The sequence below is a fragment of the Drosophila yakuba genome, chromosome 3L (genome assembly GCF_016746365.2).
Source record: "Drosophila yakuba strain Tai18E2 chromosome 3L, Prin_Dyak_Tai18E2_2.1, whole genome shotgun sequence".
Taxonomy (NCBI): Eukaryota; Metazoa; Arthropoda; class Insecta; order Diptera; family Drosophilidae; genus Drosophila; species Drosophila yakuba.
Genome location: NC_052529.2, coordinates 4,669,408 through 4,688,289, shown reverse-complemented (window position 1 = coordinate 4,688,289; position 18,882 = coordinate 4,669,408). Strand labels below are relative to the sequence as shown.

Below are 18,882 nucleotides of genomic sequence, written 5' to 3'. Positions count from 1 at the left end.
CCTACCTGAGTGTGACTTTTCTAGGTATTTTCACTCTTAACTTAAGAGAATCAAGGCGGGAAATTAATGTGGCCTTAAAGAATAATATACTTTCGGGCTGCAAATGTATATAGATTTTGTCAAAAATATAAATGTAAAAAGTTACCTTAGCTTTACCTCAAGTTTGATTTGCATTTTAATTGAGATTTCTCCAAATATGAAATTTTACCAAACACATCATTGTATTTAAACATAAAATATGTAGGTCAAAATCCCTGAAATGGGCTTACCCAAATTAACAAATAGATGTTGTGGAGATAGTTACAATTATTTATGGGCAGTCTTATTTGAAATATTATGGTACATGAAAATACACAAAATATGAAGCTAGCATTTAGTCTTCTTTCTTCATCTCGAGTGGCTTTTCTTCCACTGCAAGGAGTTGCTCCTCTCCCTCAAGAATCTCATCATTCAGATCTTCAAATAATTCGCTGGTTTCTAGTTTGAGTGTTGTATTCATTGGTGTGGAGTTCGTTGAGCTCTTTTTTGACTTCTTGCGTTTTTTGGGTACTTCTTTCTCGGAAGAAAGCTTAGCTTTGGATCTCGCATTGTATAGGACTCGGACCAAGTTGCCCACAGTTACCACCGCAGCCAGGAGAATTATGAGAGGCACTGTCAAGACATCTAGGGAATTGGCCACGAGGAAATGTTGGGCTAAAGCCTCGGTTTGTGCGAAATATTTAAATAATCGTGGCTCGGCGATAAGTTGTTCCGCATGCCATACGGCCAACTCTAGAGGGGATTGCGGACGAGTCCGGAACTTCAACTGGGCCTGGTAGAGGGCACTTGTGAAACGCTCTTCATCGAGGATTCGCTTAAGGGCACCCGACAGGGAATTTTGGTCAAGTTCCTTGGCCTGAAGCACCACTCCCAAGTTGCGTTCCATTACACGTTGGGCATTCTGCAGGATCAAGTTTAATATGACTTAAGACTATTATTAGAAATATTAGAAGTACTCACATTAAATTCCTCCAGTTTAAGGGGTATTACAATGACGGGCACTGCATTGTGAATCGCCTCCTGGAGACTGAAACTATCTGCATGATTCAGGAACCCCTTGACGTACTGCATCGCTGATAGTCATAAGCAAAAGTATGTTTCTTAATCTTTTCAACACGTCTAAGCATACAAACCTACCCAAAATATCTTGCTGTAGTGATTGATCCACATGGAGCGTCAAAAGATTTGGTTTCTCAGCAGGCAACTGCGCCAGTTGCTCCACATTCCAAATAAAGCCACAACTGGGATTGGCTTGAATCATGGTATCTATTGCCTTAAGTCCCTGGCCATTCATATACTCGATATAGGGCATATTGATGTAAACGATGCCATCACGGAACTTCTCTGTGAATTCTTGTATATACCTAGGCAGAGGACTGGTTTTGTTCTTGATGTGGAGACCAGCCACCTCGATGACTCCGGGCGGAAGATTCTGAACATAATCCAAGGTTGGATGGGTATTCAAGAGCACTAATTGTAGAGTGGGGAAACCAGTTTCCGTCTTCATGTAGTTATTAATAACCGGACGTATAATAACTAAGTGGATCCTAGAGATAAGGATTATTGAATATGACCACTGGAAATAGTAGTAGATGATTATCGAACTCACAGTGACTCTGAAAAGTACATGATGTGGTTGTGAAGGCGATTCCAGAAGCCCATGTTCTTTGGAACTTGGCTAATGTAGTGCGGTATTCTGGCCGCATTTATAGTGTTTTCCGCTTGGAGCAGGGCCATAAGGTCCGGGGTGAGCTTACCAGCACTCAAGCCCAGAACTGGCTTGGAACGCCAGCCGTTAACCGTATCCATGAGGCACTCAATGCCCTGGGTGACATCCGTAATGATCAGATCAAAGCCCGTGCTCAGGTGGGCGTTCAGCTCGGGTAACTTGCTGCTCATGGAATCCGAGAAGAGGACAGAACGGCAGCTGCCCAAGAGAACCTCGTACCACACCAGCAGCTGCTTGATGGTCACCATATTCTTGTACTCCCGCGGCTCCTCAAGGAGGAAGTGCTTCTTCATCACATCGTATTCGTTGTGCAGATGGTAGTACAACAGACCGTCCACTTGCTTCTTTGGCTCCGGATTGGGCGCTGTACTGATGACCAGTAGGGTGTGACCTTTGGCCAGCAGGGCGTCGAAAAGGGACTGTGACCAGCCGGGATTGTTGTGCTTGGCCGTGCTCACCAAGCACAGGATATTGGCGGCCTCCAGGGAGCAAAAGCTACCCAAAAGCACAAACACCGGCAGTAGACACAAGGCCCTCATTGCTCCAATTACTTTGCACTACTGAGTCACCTTTGTGGGTTGTTGTGGGTGGCTTCGCCCGATAAGATTCACCGGTTAATGTGTTTGTCGCGCTGATAAGGTTTCACTCGGATTTGTTTTCCCTCGATATCAGTGTGATTATGGGAACAGGAAACCGAACATTCACAACGAACTGAAGTTTTGGGCATAGACTTACTCAGATGAGATTTTATTTCCCATAAAAAAAAATCAAATATTTATAATTTAAATACATCTTTTTATTGTCTTTAAACTGCTTAACAATAACATTTTTCGCAATACATGGCTAAAGTTTTTAGGCAACGGGTATTCATTCATTCTTCAGAAATGAACAGCTATTGGCCAAAAAACGGCTATCGTTAATTTTGTTTGGTATAAATTACGCTAAGGGGCCAAGTGGGGAGTTCCAAGTGATGAACAGAGATGTTAATTAATTTACTTTTTGTTAATATGGCAAGATTAATACGTGAATCGATTGCTCCCCAATCACTTACACAATCTACATTTCGTGCGGCAGTGAGTACCCCAAATGAACTTATTCTAAGCGCTAATTGCACAGTGTTTCGATTTATAAATTATGTTACATTTGGATGTGATTAAGCATTAAATTAATTAACACAGATGTCGTTTTCTTTGCGTGTGTGTGTGTGTGCGTGCAGTACAGATAAAAAAAAAGAGTGGGGCTTTGAGAGAGGAAAGCTCTAAGCGGGGTTATATGTACAGGTTAATCGTAAGTGGGGGATTCCCCTTGGTTGAGGTTCAATGGTTAGTTTTGGTGCCTCGTTGAGTGAGTCGGGATTCGGGTTACGTGCAGCACCTGCATTAGAGTGGGTCGATTTACACGGTTTGGGTGGACCTACTTGGTACTTTAGTAACTTGTCCTAAAAATCTATAGGTGTAAGCTCCGAAAAATCAATTTGATGAAATACTGAATATCCATTTAAAATTTATCACATGACATAAATATTATAATTTCACTACTCGCATTTCTTTAGAGCTTATGTTTCTAGCTTTATGGGAAATCTTCTGAAAGAACCCATAATAAAAATGTAGCGAAAAGGTATATGCCATATCCTACAACTCAAAATTACCCAGATTTATTCGATTCCTAACCCCTAAACTCTTTGAAGAACCCAAAAATCGCTGACAAAATAAATCGACCCACACTAATCTCCATGAATGATCCTACTCCCTACCATCTATTCGTTGACCAGCTGCGCCGGACCCGGCGAATCGAATGGCGCTCCATTGGCGCCCACAAACTGGTTGTTATTCCGATGCACGAATCCTCTGCCGGGAGCTGCGTTGTAGTACACTACCCGCCGGATTCCGAAGGGATCCACGTAGCCAAAGCTGCCCGCTCGCTTTCCGTCCGCCGGATTCGTTTCCTCCTCGTGGTACTGCTTGGGCAGCACATACCGGAATCCATTACCGGTCGATCCCACGCCATCGTATTCGGAGGCGGCCAATCCCTCGAGGTGATTGCTCGGGACTGGCCTTGGACGCAGGCGTCTTCGGTAGGTGTTGGGCAGTGGCGGAAGCAGAGCCGACTCCAGGGAGTTCACATCCACTGGGGATTGCGGAGGCGGATAGTAGCCATATCCCGTGCTGGCGGACGTGGCTGGCGGGGCGAATTGATAGGCAGGCGCAGCGAAGGGTTGCGGCGTGGAGTAGCCGTACAAATCCCCGCCAGAAATGGGCGCTGGTGTGCTGGAAACGATGGCTATGGGAGCTGGAGTCGGACGCGGACGCAGACGTCGCCTGTGTGCAGTCAGTGGAGGAAGCATATCCAGCGATGGAGGTCTGGCCGTAGTGGAACTAATAACCGAACCAAATTGTCCATGACCGAAAGCTCGATCTGCTTCAGCGTCGTACACATTGATGGCATTCAGTTCCACGTCTTGGACAGGGTCGCCATTGGAGTGGATGTCCACCAGTGGGCTGAGGGGCGTGGCCGGAAGGGGCGAGAGTAGCTGATCTCTAGCCCGCGGCAGCTCATCCGGATAGTGATCGAATCCGAGCTGTGATTGTGGCTCAATCTTGGCCGCTTGTTCGGGTGGCAAGTAATTCAGCTTGCCAGCGCCGGAATCCTCGACGTCCAGCAGAGCTGGTGGTGGATATGGAGCAGGAGTGGTGGTGGACGTGGTGCTGGAAATGTAGCCATAGCTGGGACGTCGATAGCTGCCCAGACTGTTGGCCGTAGATCCCGAGGAGCCGCCGCCATGCACTAGGACACCCGATTGAGCTGGCGCCGCCTTGGTGGATTTGATGGCGTCCTAGGAAGAAAATACATTTGAGAAGTTATTTAATTTAGGATTTTAATAGGGTTACCTCAACGGCTCTTCCTAGGCCCACATAGATGGTCTTGGACTTCAGTATCCTGTAGCCCTGCTTATCGGCGATGTAGTCCTTCTGTCGCAGATAGCCCGCCGCATCGATCCACGCCTCAGTTCCTGTCGAAAGCAAATTCAGTTAAATAAGTTCAATAAACTTTTACGCCATAGAGAGCGTTGATCAATCACCAATGACTGTGCCATCCTGCAGCCGCTTCTCCTTGCGAAACTGTCCGCTGTCCGTTTGGAAGCGGAAGTAGCGCTCCGGTCCCTCGTCCGTCTGGATATGGTATTGATTCGCACTGGGCGTCTGGCTGCCAGTTGCAACTGCTGCCAGGGCCACCACAGCCAGCTGAAAGGAAAGCTGCGATGAGTGGTGAGCATAGCTTTTATAGGGGGGTAATGCATCGAGGATTGGTCACTAATCACATCCGCCGACAGCTGCCCCCAAACCAAAGCAGGCAGTCATCAATCCATTAACGGCTTTCCGGTGGGGCAACTCATGTCCAGTGAGAAATATATATTATGGTTTATGTGTATCACAAAGTATTTTATATCAACTGTTTTTTCCCACCATTAAGTTTTGGTATAAGCAAAAGAAAGCACCACACGTAAAGAAAATTGCATTGTATAAAATGTATTGAGCGACATTTCTCCCAGTGTATGTGGCACGTTTCAGAGTCAAGGTGACACTGGACAGAGAGGAATCAATGGCACGAGATGCGGTTGTGCAACATTTCAGCAACCGCTTGCGGAAATGCAGTATGTGAAAGTGTTTTCCACTGCATCCACACCGCCACCAGTAGCAGCTGAATCAATAACAACATCAGCAGCAGCATCAGCAAATCGAACCGGTTCACGTGGCGTATGCGTAATGCAGATGACTCGATTTGGTTTTACTTGGGTTTGGCATTATCATTATACCCGATTTGCCCGCGCTCATGGTTAAGGTTGGAGCTCGAATAATAATACTTCTGGCAATTATTCTAATGTATGAGCCACCCGCACGTTTAATCATTTACGCTTCAATTACTTTAGCATTCCGTCATAAATTTCCATGGGTTGAAAAAGATGGAGGGGGTTTTGGATGTGGGTGGAGCGGCTATGAGCCAAGTTTACTGGCTAATTTCGGCAGCCGCTGACATTTTTATTATAATTTCGTGCTCGTTTGGGGCGATACGTCTTGGCTCGACGCAATTTATGGCGCTTTAATTAATTGTTGTTGGGACACTTTTCAGAATAATCAAAATAATTGAACCGCGAAGAATGAACTTTCCTTAAAGGGGGAACTTTATTCGCCCCACCTTTCGTAAGATATGTGCATATTATATTATTGATTTATGACTCTAATAAGTATCGCCTGTCATCTGACTAAACTTGGCCATTAATCATAATTTAAGGAGACAGAAATTACATCAGCACAAAACTGTAAGTCCTCTCAAACAGTTGTTTTGTGTACTCCTACAATACTTTGTTTTTTAATAATATTTAAATTGCATGCAAAACATAAAAAGTTATAACTGATTGTATGAATATTTAAATATTATTCCTATGATTTAATTAATCCTTATTATATATTTGCCGGTAGTCATTATATTGTTTCCAACGCAGCTAATTGAATTTCCCCCTAAAACCAATGACATAATATATCAACATAAATCTGTCACTTTCCCAACCACTCCCCCGAAAAAAACTATAGCAAATTGCCGTCTAGTTGTGAGAAATTCGCGTGTCTGAGTCGCAGTGGCCATAACTAAAAGTATCTACAAGCTCCGTGCGAGCAGATGGAGATTTATTTGATCGGCCAACGCAACGAACGAAATTGCGAGCAAATTATTGCGACTGTTTCCGCTGTGTTTGGCCACAACGAGAGTAAAAGTGGCCACCAGCGGGGCAACATCTCTCTGAATGAAATTTTGTGGCCCGATTTGGGAGCCTGGGCTGCCCGGTTTTAAGCCAACCGGTTGGTGGCTGCACTCTGCAACATATGTTGCACATTTGGAGTTGTTGCCGCAGAGGCTTTGGTTACGTGAGAATCGCACGAGATGCGGCGAACTCCTTTTGGGCGCGATCAAAAGTGGAAAATCACGTTTTCCTTGGCGCGCAATTTTGTTTACTTTATTGTCAGTCGTTTGTTGTTGTTGTGGTTGTTGCTGCAGCCTGTCGAAACGGTAACAAAACATTAAAAAAAAAAAAGAGTTTCTTTCCGTTGCGCAACCATCTCGCCCCCGCAGCCTCTTCCCCCACTTTGGGAGCCCCTTTTGTAACTTACGCAATCATAAATTGCTCAGCTGACCCCAAAAACCCGAGCTGAACAAAGAATTCTGCAAAAATGCTAGAAACAAAGCAATCATAATTCCCCATTGTTGGTGACCTTCGCCTGATCACAGCTCACTTTTTAATTAAAACCCACTTCAATTACGATCACAGTTCGCTCCAAATCCACCAGAGATGATAAATGAAGCAAAGAAAATTCCCATTTTATGTTAATGCTTTATTTTTGCCTGCATTCTGGGCACGAACAAAGAGCTAATGAAGCCCAAAGCCTTTCAAATCGATCCCCATAGTCGATTCACATGGATCGTATTTGTATTTGCTCAGTTGGATTGGTTCCGATTTGGTGGTTTTAATTTTGTGTTTCGGGGAGTGTTTTTGCATACTCGCATGGGAGTGCATGTGGTGATGGATTTCTACTCGGCTATTTCCCCGTTTTCAATTTGATTATGCTGCTTCCGCCTGGGGAATGGATGCCGTGAATCATGTGGCATGAAAACCCACAGAAATCGGCTGAGGAAAATTTAGTTCATGTTGTAGTTCGGCGATATGGGTGTCCAGCATGGCCAAGTTAAATAAATTATTTTCCAGACAAGTAGCATGAAACAGAAGGCAAGAAAAACTACTGAAAATATTTGCATGTTAACAAGAAAAATTATGCTGATTCAGTGTTAGCGCCGTTTTGGATTTCGAAGAAAACAAATGATAAATATAATTTTTCCTAATAATCAATGAAATAGAAAACACATATCCAAAATTGGAAAATCCAGTTCCAGCTAATATCAAAAGACTCAAGACAGGAACTTACAGAGCTTTAGAACAACAACGATGAATCATTGAAAGGGTGTCCCCCGCATAGATATAATACTATAGTTTCATTTGATTCAGCAAATTTGTTTTTAATAAACTCCAATAAAAAATATATTTAAGGCTTCTAAAATAGTTTAAGCTGAAACGAATGACTTAGGACACAAACTTGGAGAATTTCGAAAGTATAAGTATGACTTTGTTAAGTCATTTCATTTTGTGTTTAAGCTATTTAATAAAGACATAATAACTGAAAATACTTGCCACTGAGCGGGGACTTTTATATTATTGTCAAAATCGTAAGAAATACGTGTCAATAATCTTGTTAAGCCCCTCAGCTGCTAAGCGAAGCAAATAATAATTTCTAATTGCTCAAATTCCACAAACACAGCAGCCGCGCAAAACATGAAACCCTATATTCAGCTAATGAAACATTTCATTAAGCACAATCAATTCCAAGAATGCGACCCGCCAACGGCAAACGGCGACTATTGAATTACACTCAGAGCAGCCGAAACATATTTCAGTGCCTCACGGATGGAAAACACCCACTTGGATATTTTGCAAGGGGCAAAACGGCAAATTGGAGGGGAATTGGAATTCTGACTGACAGCTTGCTGTCAGATTTCGAGCAAAGTCCGCAGATTTTTGACTGTGGGAAGCAGCTGACAAACAACAACAATCTGCCGTACAAAATTGTATTAAATTTCGTTAGTTGTTTGACTTTTCGTAACTTGCAAAAAATAATACAAAAAAAAAAAACTAAGCAACAAAAAACTAAAAGAGTAAAAGCCAACAAAAAAGTGCTTGCCTTTTTCGGTCAACGATTTTTTGGCTGCGGCATTTCCTGTTTGTCTTGGAGGCCCCGCCAAAAAAAAAAGAAGCAGTACATACAATAAATAGGAACATTGTAAGCAGTTATACAATCCACTTAATGGTGTCTACGATCAGCAGCCATGCCTTCGAGCCAGGCTCCAACTATGGCCAAGTCAAGAGTGTGGGCTCCCAGAACCCGCCCCTGAATTGAATAACCAACGAATGCGTCCACGCAGCAAGCTGCCTGTCTTGTTTGTCCCAGTCGGAGTCACTTCATCCGATCGACTGGGGTCCAAGCCACATCCGATAGTTGATTTACAGCCCCTAAGTAACCCAGTTTTCCGCCGGACAGCTGCTGCCTGATGCTAATCTCTATTTATAGAATTTACCAGTCAACTGCACGCGAAGAATGTGCAACTTGAATCGGATCTCACTTTTACTGAATCATATAAGAATATTTACTTGCTAGAATATTTATACACTGCGGATGGCACAGTAGTAATACTTAATGATTTATTTCTACAATTATATTTCTACAATTATATTTCTACAATTATATTTCTACAATTATATTTCTACAATTATATTTCTTGCAATTATTCAAAAAATATAAATATATCATATTACTATTTCTTTATAAACTACGAAGTATTCCCAACTCGATTCGCTTAAATTCTTTGCACAACCCGCATCCATCTCAACCAGCTCTAACCACATTTTGCACTGCAATTTATTGCATCATTGTAAAGCTGCTGCTCTCCATATTTGTGGCACTCGCGGTGTGATAACTCGATTATTCGAGTGAGTGTTGCGTAGATGGGTGTTGTAATTTGAAAAGTGGATGCGACGTGTGAAATCCCCAATAGTCACGCATAGAACGAAGCGAAGCGAAACAGAACGGAACACCAAACACCAGAATGGAATTAATAATTAAGCGATAATCATGCAATTGACATGCATCGGGCGACTGTCACAAACAAATGTTCATCACCGAGAGCCATAAACAATTATTGAAGCACAAATGGTCATATGCATATGGTTTATGTGTGCCGCCCCAAAGCGGCAAGGTCATCCAGAAGCGACAAACGTGGGCGGACAACTCAGGGGCAGAGCTATGAACTCGACAGAAATAAAAACAAACAGCTGGCAAACGAAGCGGCGCCAAAAGTTTTCCACCAGGCGACACTTCCGACACATTTCACTTTGGTTCGGTTGACACAATTATTAAAATTGCATAATGAGTTACACAGTTGCATAAGGAGAATGAAAAGCGCACTAAACAAGTTGATTTTACTATAGTTTTATGTTTTTTTTTCAGCTTTGCATAGCACCCACAATTCATTGTAGAGCTGACCATAATTGGAAATCATAACTAGTGGTATTAAATGTAATTTATGTATTTCAAGTTTATGCATTTTTTTATGGATCTGAGGTGGAGTGCAGATAATCAATTACACAAGCAGTTCATTACATAAAACTGTTATATATTTCCCACTTGACAATTCTGTTGTTTAATATATTTAAATGTTATCTGAGAAGGCTGTTTACTTTTAAGAAGCTACGCTAGATAAGTTGCCCAATAAATCAGTTGCATAACAAGAACCTGTGCCAGACAGCGTCTGTTCTGGGCGCCTTCCGTTCTTCCGGCGCGGCTGCGCCCAATTTGCCGAGGCGTGAAAGAGTGGAACTAAGCGGAGTGGAGTTACTGTGAGTTGATCGGCGTTGGGTAATGCCCCATGATGAAGGTCGACATCTGGTGGCGGGGAGTTGATGGAGAGGAAAAGTGTGGCCCGCTAACCAAGTGGAAAATCCACCTGATGTGGCACCAAACGGCGCCGCCAACTGGTTGATTCATCCAGCCATCTCGGCCAGTTCGTGTCTTAAGTCTTTTGTTTTTTCGCTTTGGCTTTTTTTGCGCGTCGCTTCGCGCTTCGTCGCCAAAAATGTTTCCGCAATTTGGCACTGCACTTGGCACTTGGCAGTTGGCAGTTGGCGGTTGGCAGCTGTGGGAGCTCTGCTCCAAACGTCTGCTCCAATTGGGCGGCGATGGGCAACCCAATCGCAGCCCCAGAAACGGTGGCCAAAAATGCGAAGCAAATCGTATCGAAATACAAAATACCCCAGCCGGCTGACATTCGGCCCCAAAAGAGAGTGAAAGCTGCACGAGCACATTGCTATCGCATTAATTTTCAGCTCAGCTGCGACTTCGATTCGACTTCTTCGACTTACTTCGACATGGGCCAATGCAGGCAGTTGTTCATTGCTCGCTCGTGTTTTAATTTCGTGTTGTATAAAGTGTTGTTTCACCCCAACCAGCCCCCCTTCTTTCCAACCAATTTTCATTGTCAGCGTGCGGGCATGCAACCACCTAGCCTGGCTTCTTTTTTTCGAAGCCCCCCTTCAAATGCTAAGGCGTATTTCATAATTGCGCCTGAGCTGGGCCTCCGAAAAGCCAAGAGTCCAGAGCCCGATGCACATATCAAGCGAAATTAATCATAGTAATTGCCGGCGCTGGATTCGACTCTGTTTTGCGCGCTGCGTGTAAATGAACTCAGCCGGCGGAAAGCATTTAGCTGTGTGGGAAAAGCCGCATTTTTTGGCAGCCAGCTGTCCCTGTTCGGGCGCCATCTGTGTCAGCGGCATATGCAAAAATGCCAGCTATGTGTGATAATTGTTTTGTGTTTTACTTTCGAACATACCGCTGCACTTGAAAGAAATATATATTATTTCCTTTATTTCCTATTATTTAAAATTTAAACTTTTTATGTCATTTAGCATAACATTTAAAATTGTTAAACTGCATATATTTGTAAATAGAGATATGCCCATTTGGGTGATCATTTTTCACCGTGTGAAATTTCCATTGCCACTGGGTTGGGAAAATGTGAAAAAGGGCCAGGCCAGGCAAGCCAACTGACTTTGGCATACTTTCGATGCCAAGCGGATTGATTAGCATCTATAGCCCCTCTGCAGCTCCCTCATCTGGCATTCAAGTGGTGTCCCATGCGTGGGACTCACTCATATTATACGCTGGGTATCTGTGCATATATTTCTTATTTCTTATTTTTTATTCTCCCCGATCAACTGGCGACATTGTTCCTCGCTCGCTGTCAGTTCTTGTGTGGGCAAAAGTGCCTCTGATTGTCGCTGCTTTTCAGCGTGGTTGCCTCGTTTGCACTCTAACAACTGCGAACTGTCAGTGGCCCGATAGCTTTATGTGCATTAAAAAATTCGGGGCGTTGCAGACAGAAGTGTGACAAGGAAATGGAATTGTTTACCGAAGGATTTCAAGCCAACACCCTGAGGAAATTTAAATAATCATAATGCGAAGTCAACAGAAATTCCATACCTAAAATTTAAAACAAGCTGCCAATAGTTATTACAATAGTGCTTACATTGTTTAAATAGTTGCAACTAAGAAAGCTATTTTACAAATGTATCGGGTAATCCGAAATAATCACTATAATTATATGTAGTATAACCAGAAAGAGCTCATTAATATTGAAGCATTTATTACCCGTACTCCCATGGGTGACCTAATGGATTAATTGCCGCGGAGTCTCACCCAGAACATCTTCCCACATCACTCACTGCTCACTTCTGAGGTGACCCGCCACTTATGGCTGTGACCGCATTTGGATCCGCTTCCCATTCGACTGCAAAACAGCAGCTGTTGCTAATTTGTTAAGACGGGCATTAAAAAAACAGTGCAAAATTCACCGGCGTGTGAACCATCATAGAATTCCGGCGAGTGACCAAGTAAATTAGCCACCTCCCCTGGACGAGAAGAAGGAATTGGGTCAGTGTCTGGAGTAAAAAGATATCTCGATGTGTCGGCGGAATGTGGCCAGAAAAAAGTTGCAGCATCATCGATCGACTCTGGCCAAAACAGTTTATGGCCAAATAATTTATGCGTGAAATGCAGAAAAAAACAAAATGCGAATTGGCCGCCGGCAGGGGCGGTTCCATTTGAAATTTAATAATGGGTAATTGTGAAATGAAAAACATGAGAAACAGAAATCGGACGCCCATATATCAATCCATCTGGGAGAGTCTTGCATAATTATCATAGAGCAACTAATCTGTTTTTATGTTTTCAGTTTTTACCTTTAAGGTATCCGAAGCGAAGAAAAGTGCGAAACGAAATGGCAAAGACAATTTGAATTTATTATTGTCACTTCGCCATCTCCCCCTTTTTTTATTTTATTTTTTTTTTTTTGGGCCAGGCTATCTCCCTCAAGGTCGCATAGATAATAAAAGTAAAATGTGGCAAGTGATTCCACTGCGCTAATTAATTCAGTTGCTCTAATTCAGCCCTGCTCTGCTTTTGTTTTCTTTCAATGCCCTAGAATGGGGTGTGATATATTTATGAGCCAATTTGTAACAAAAGGGAAAGAGAAAACCAGACCCATCAAAAGCGGAGTTTTATTACTTAATTATACATTGCTACGTTATTATTATATTTGTGTGTTATATTTTTTTTATTAAATTTTGAGCTTGTTCACTTGTAAAATTTCAAGGAACCGTAGAATGATTATAATAGGCTGCCTTAATTAATAATAAATTTTAATTTAACCAAAATCCCAAAATCATATAAAGGAAACCATAATTACCATTTAAGGGTGAACTAAACTAATTTTTATTTATTTAATCATGAATTAGGGTATTTACATGTTCGATTCCCAAAAATACCCTGTTTATGTTTTTTGGATTTGTCTGTTTTGCTTTTGATGCCGCTCGAAACTGATTTGCATATGCTGAGCTCGATCTCTTTCCTTTTCTTATCGCTATCTTTTTCTTGCCTAGCGATTTGCGCAATTGTGGCTGCAGTTGGGTATTTCTCCTCCACTGTTGTGTTGTGATTTGTTGGCCCTTTTTAGCAGTTGCCTTCACAACTAACCAGATGTGAGGCCCACGTGCTGCTGCCCACTTCAAAGAAGATACAAAGATACAAGATACATTGACTGACTTGGAGTGCGGAGTATCTGAATAGCACATAATCGTTTGCGTCTGCGTCATCATCATCATTATGATCATCATAAGATGCCAGTGACCTTTGGCGGGCTCTTCATTTCTCTAGCTTCTCTTCGCCGATCGATATCTGAGCAAGCCTCCATGTAATGCACGATTTTTGTGGCAACCGAATGATTGAGGCTTTTGAAAACAGTTAAGGAACATATACATATATAGTTGCCCCCTCTGTGTTTGTTTTCTGACCCCGCTTCTATTCGTATTCAAATTTCTGGCGAAAATTATCTGAAATATGGGTCAAAAACTACAGGTTTCTGGTTTCTCGCAGCGAAATATGTGTTAATCACTTCCCATGAATTATTCAATAAATTTCGCATCAAAAAAACAGCGACAAATCTATAGAGGAAGGTGCGAGTGAGATGGCGTGCAGATTTATGTGATTTACAGGTGGCAATTAAGTATAAAAGTGTTGCCAAACATAAGCAAACAATTTAGCAGGCGATTCTACACCGATTTTACGACTCTCAGAACACGTTTACATCGCCGACCACTGACGACTGGATTATGGCACCCCACCGATCAAGGGTTAACCCACAGCCAGCTGGCTCATTTTGAAATCAAACTCAGCTACAAGTTTGCAGAATGGGGGGACGTTAATTTATGGCCATTGCACTTGGTCCCCTTTAGCTTAATTAGTGGGGGGCTACTTGGTAGCCACTTAGTTGATAATTGCTGTGGCTAATTCCCCCCGACTTTGTCTTTGGCTAACCCGTAAAACAAACCGAACGCTGCTCCTAAATCTTGGCCGCTTCACATAAATTTTGGGTCGAGGTCAGGCGGTTATCTATGGGAAGTATGTGCTGATTTACGACCCGACTGGGGGTGATTGAATTTCGAGCCGAAAGCCGGCGACAAAGTGATGGGAAAACTCTGGGTGACATCATCGAAGGCAGTCAATAGAAAACCAAACTGCATTCTCTGAATATCTAATGACCCAATTCTTAGCTCCACACTTCATATACAAATATAGTCACTATTTCTGATCTCCACACTTAGCTTTTAAATTTAGTTACTATTTCTAATCTCCACACTTAATATATAAACTATATTTATTGTTACTATTGAGTAATAATAACGATAGTAAGGTATTTTAAAATGAGACCATTTATAGCTGTCACTTAGCAAGTCAAGCCTTTTGTTTCAGTAGCTTGTGGAAATAAATCCTATGGGCTCATCATTTTCGTCATTTTGGAAGCGACATTCACAGCAGTTAGAGCTCAGTTCGAATCAAAAATTAAAAAAAAAAAAAGCAAACTAAATATTTTTTAAATAAACGGTAAGAAATGTTCAGAATAATAAAACATTACTAGAACCTCTTATATAAAATTCTTTTAAAATATCAAAGGCTATATTTTACACAAAACTGAATTTGCAAAAAGGAACCTATTGATTTATCCCTTAGCCCAAGAATGCCAGTTTCCCCAGGAGAGGCGGAATTCAATGGCGGCGGAGATGTGGCCAAGAACGACTCCCACTCGCAGCAATCGATGGAGGGACCCAATGCATTCGCCGCCTGCCAGAAGCCGCGTCCGGATGTCAGTTCCATGCCGGTGCGCCAGTATCTCGACCAGACAGTGGCGCCCATTTTGCTGCACGGACTGCAGGCTTTGGCCCGGGATCGACCCAGTGATCCGATCAGTTTCCTGGCTACCTATCTGCTGAAGAACAAGAACCGCTGTGACGAGATCAAAATGGAAGAAAACTAATTACCCTTGTCTTGTTCCCTTATTGCCTTATCATGATGCACTGCAGGCCGATTTTTAGTTTTGCACACCAAAAATTACTCTTGTACACAACTTATCGCTGATTAAAACTGAAGGCCACTTACCAGCCACGATTTCATGGTGATCCTTCGGTGCTTACGTATTAATATGCCGATTTAATTTGCAATTTATTTGCCGTTGGCTTTTCACGGCTTCGTACACACGCACAAGATTTTCCAAATTATCTATTTTTCTCAGCGGTTGCCAATTTCGGCAATCCTCATTATTGGCAATTAGCCGGGAGGCTTTCAATTAGTTCCAGCTCCAGCTACAGCTGCTGTGCTTTTTTTGTTTATTATCCAAATATTTATTTTTGCTTAACACTTCCGATTACAGCCCACGCTCGTTGCAATCTGCGATCACTGCTATTAATGCTATTTCGACGGTTTTGAATTTCAGTTTGGGCCAGGTTTTCGATTTCAAACTCGCGCTCGTGTGTCTGGTCGACTGGCTGGCTCGTTTGCCACTAAATTCGCAGCGAGCTTAGTTGACGGTTTAAAAACTTCAAATTCGAAACCGCTTCGGTTCAAAAGCGAGCGCCAAGCTTCGGCTCTGGGTTCGTCGTATTTTTTTTTGATTCAGTCAGTTCTGCTTGGGCTAATTTAATCTACTTTGGGGGCTGGCTCTACTCTCGAGTAAGCCGATTTCTCGGTTTGAGGCCCACCCGCAATTGCCACGCGCCAAAATCGAAAAATGAAAATGAAAAACTATACTCGCATATGCGGCACATATTGCATAGAATAATTACATATAATTGCCAGCGAGCTGGGTCTAAAGATCACACCACATCGCTGGTTCAGTGCATCTCTGGGCCAAATGTGTGATCGATACTTCACTCATTTTCGAAAGGGTTTGCGAACGGCCTTGGCATGTTGGATCTTGAAGTGCGAAGCAGGTTCAGGTCGATGCAGAGTTAGATAACTTGGCGGCTCGACAGTTTCCGATCAGTTTAAAAATGATTAAAATAGCTCAGGCCATATCCAAGCCATTTTTATCGAGACAAATAAACACGTCTAAAAGTAATAACAAAATCTCCGGGCAATTCGCGATTTGAGTCAGCGAATTTTAGCTGGCAACGCAAATATTTGATAGTCAAGGGAGAAAGGCCAAGTGCATAGCTTTTGATACCCTTCGCTCCGAGGGATAGACACTATTCACTTAAAAGCGGAAGAGAAGGGCACCTAGATAACGTTCCCTATAAATAGATGATTCATTTCGGGGCTACCCAGCTAATTAGCACGCCTTAGATCACTTATTTAATGGCAGTTACTTTGAGACTTCAGTGTGAAAAATGTAATATATTTTTAATGGCAATTTTGTTCTGTTCTGTTATGTTTTTCGAAAACCGAAGAAGTAGGGACAGGCATAGTTATGTTTATCAGCAGCACAAAACAGTAAAAAAAAGTTTTTTTTTTGATTTTTTGATAAAAATCAATCCGTTTTTTTTCGATAGCACTAAAAATAGTTGTCCAAATGGGGAATGCCATACCTCGTTGAATTCGTAACAAAATTCCCTATCGATCCATGTACATACTTTGAAATGCTAATTTTTTGACATTTTTCGCAAATTTTGATGATGGTATCAAAAAAAAATTATCGAAAATGCAAAAATTGATCAAATTTTTTTTTTCGAAAACCGAAAAAGTAGGGATAGACATTGTTAGCTTTGTTTATAAGCAGCACAAAACAGTCATTATTTTAGCTGTGCGGCCATTTTTGGCCCAGTTTTGGAAAAAAATACGATTGAAAATATACGATTTTTAAAAAAATTTTTTTTTTTTGATTTTTTGATAAAAAATAACCCGTTTTTTTTCGATAGCAGTGAAAATAATTGCCCAAAACTGGAATGCCATACCTCGTTGAATTCGTAACAAAATTCCCTATCGATCCATGTACATACTTTGAAATGCTAATTTTTTGCACTTTTTTTGCACAAAAATGCAAAAATTTGTCAAATTTTATTTTTCGAAAACCAAAAATTTTGGGATAGACATAGTTAGCTATGTTTATTAGCAGCACAAAACAGTCTTTATTTTAGCTGTGCGGACAGTTTTGGCCAAGTTATGGTAAAAACGCCGATTGAAAATATCATAATAATAATATATAAAAAATTCTTTAAGAATGATTTAAAGTATCTAAGCCCATCAATAATCTTTAAATTGACATTCGGATTGTTTTGGATTACCTGTAGAACCATTCCCTGCCCTAAAATATAAAGCTCTCGAATAGGGTATGCTGCCATATTCATAATCCATTAGAAGCCAGGAAAACAAAATAAAACAAACAAACCTAGAAACAAAACAACAACCCGCCAACCCACACGGATAATAAAAGTCCGGCATATGATTTCTGCTGGCGTATCTATGGCCATCTGTATCTGTATCTGTATCTTGTGCTCGCCTTGTGGCTCGAATTAATTAAAAAATCAAAGTCGTTGTAATTATTTGGTCTCGACTGCAAAAAGTGTCTGGCACTCGATGGTATCTGGTGTGGCTCTCGAGATCTTAAGCCCCGAAAGTGGAGTTGCAAATTGAACTTAGCTTTTTTTGGCGCCACAGCTGCCATTGTTGTTGGTAAGTATCAAGTGCGTGGGCGACTTGGAGTCGCTTGCGTCTAATGGAGCGCTGAAATCCAAGGCCTCCCAGTCAATCCGAGTGACTGACTTGGGCTCGATAAACCGATCGTGGCGAATAGGCCTGCTATATAGTCATATATCCGATGCAGTTGACGTCACGCGGCACGAAATCATTTTCGAAAAGTAGGAGATAGGGATAAATCAGCGAGCATTCCATGAATAATCATAGACAAGCGGACGAGCACTAGAGATACAATATATTCGCCAGCTAGTTCAATAAACAAAACCACACGGCGGCGATTCAATTACCAATGCAGCTCACAGCGTCTGGACTTTGACTTTGACGACCCACGGTGCGTATGAGCGACGCGGAACAAAACTGTTTTGAGTTCGGCTCGGTTTGGTTTGGTTTGGGGGTTTTCGGATTATTTATGCGTTACATGCCGAAACACAAAGCCAAATCCGAGTATTTCACATGACGCATTCGGTTGACATGCGTGTCACTCCAAACAGAAGCTGCCACGCCCCCTCGCCAATTTGTAATTACAGGAAGAAATATATTTAATTGGCTGTTGTCTATATGAATTATATATAAATATAGTATCTACGAGTAAAGAAATTTTTAGTAACTAGTTTTTTTTTTAGTGCATCTTGAACTATTCGAGAAATTGACAATTGAAATGAAGTTGATTGAAATGCGATTAACAAAATGAATATCAAACTGCAGCGACAATAACAACAAATGACCAGCACTATAAATGTTTTGTTTTGTCGGATTGAATGGAATTGAATTGAATAATCACACATATGTATGGCAGGTGGTGTAAAAAAGAGGGGGAAATGATATTGGCATAGTTCAATTCGGCAAACTGTTCAGTAGGCTATTTTTATGGCCCCACATCGATTGTTTTTTGGCCATTTTCCTGCAAAGTCACGAAATCTTGGGGCGCTGCGACAA

The 18,882-nt window shown here is 41.9% G+C and overlaps 3 protein-coding genes and 1 pseudogene across 4 annotated transcripts; 2 read left to right on the top strand and 2 right to left on the bottom strand.

The window, feature by feature from the left end:
• Positions 1–288: 288 nt before the first annotated feature.
• LOC6532896 (UDP-glycosyltransferase UGT5) lies at positions 289–2,482 on the bottom strand. The gene is made up of 4 exons (XM_002093596.3): positions 1,649–2,482; positions 1,177–1,586; positions 1,000–1,112; positions 289–940 (listed from the first exon to the last, which is right to left on the bottom strand). The coding sequence occupies exons 1-4, from the start codon at positions 2,305–2,307 to the stop codon at positions 374–376; spliced, it is 1,749 nt and encodes a 582-aa protein (XP_002093632.1). The 5' UTR covers positions 2,308–2,482; the 3' UTR covers positions 289–373.
• A 60-nt stretch (positions 2,483–2,542) lies between these two features.
• Positions 2,543–15,830, bottom strand: LOC6532893. Its single transcript, XM_002093593.3, has 4 exons — positions 15,415–15,830; positions 4,848–5,010; positions 4,657–4,778; positions 2,543–4,601 (listed from the first exon to the last, which is right to left on the bottom strand). The coding sequence occupies exons 1-4, from the start codon at positions 15,427–15,429 to the stop codon at positions 3,525–3,527; spliced, it is 1,377 nt and encodes a 458-aa protein (XP_002093629.1). The 5' UTR covers positions 15,430–15,830; the 3' UTR covers positions 2,543–3,524.
• LOC120321516 lies at positions 9,133–14,638 on the top strand (annotated as a pseudogene).
• On the top strand, positions 14,696–15,434 carry LOC6532894 (protein dpy-30 homolog). 2 transcript variants are annotated; one of them, XM_002093594.3, is made up of 2 exons: positions 14,696–14,862; positions 14,989–15,434. In XM_002093594.3, exon 2 carries the CDS (start codon positions 14,996–14,998, stop codon positions 15,290–15,292), a length of 297 nt encoding a protein of 98 aa, XP_002093630.1. In that variant the 5' UTR covers positions 14,696–14,862; positions 14,989–14,995; the 3' UTR covers positions 15,293–15,434. The 2 variants fall into 2 exon arrangements, with proteins under 2 accessions (XP_002093630.1, XP_043062984.1); XM_043207049.1 differs by having other exon boundaries at positions 14,966–15,434.
• Positions 15,831–18,882: the final 3,052 nt, after the last annotated feature.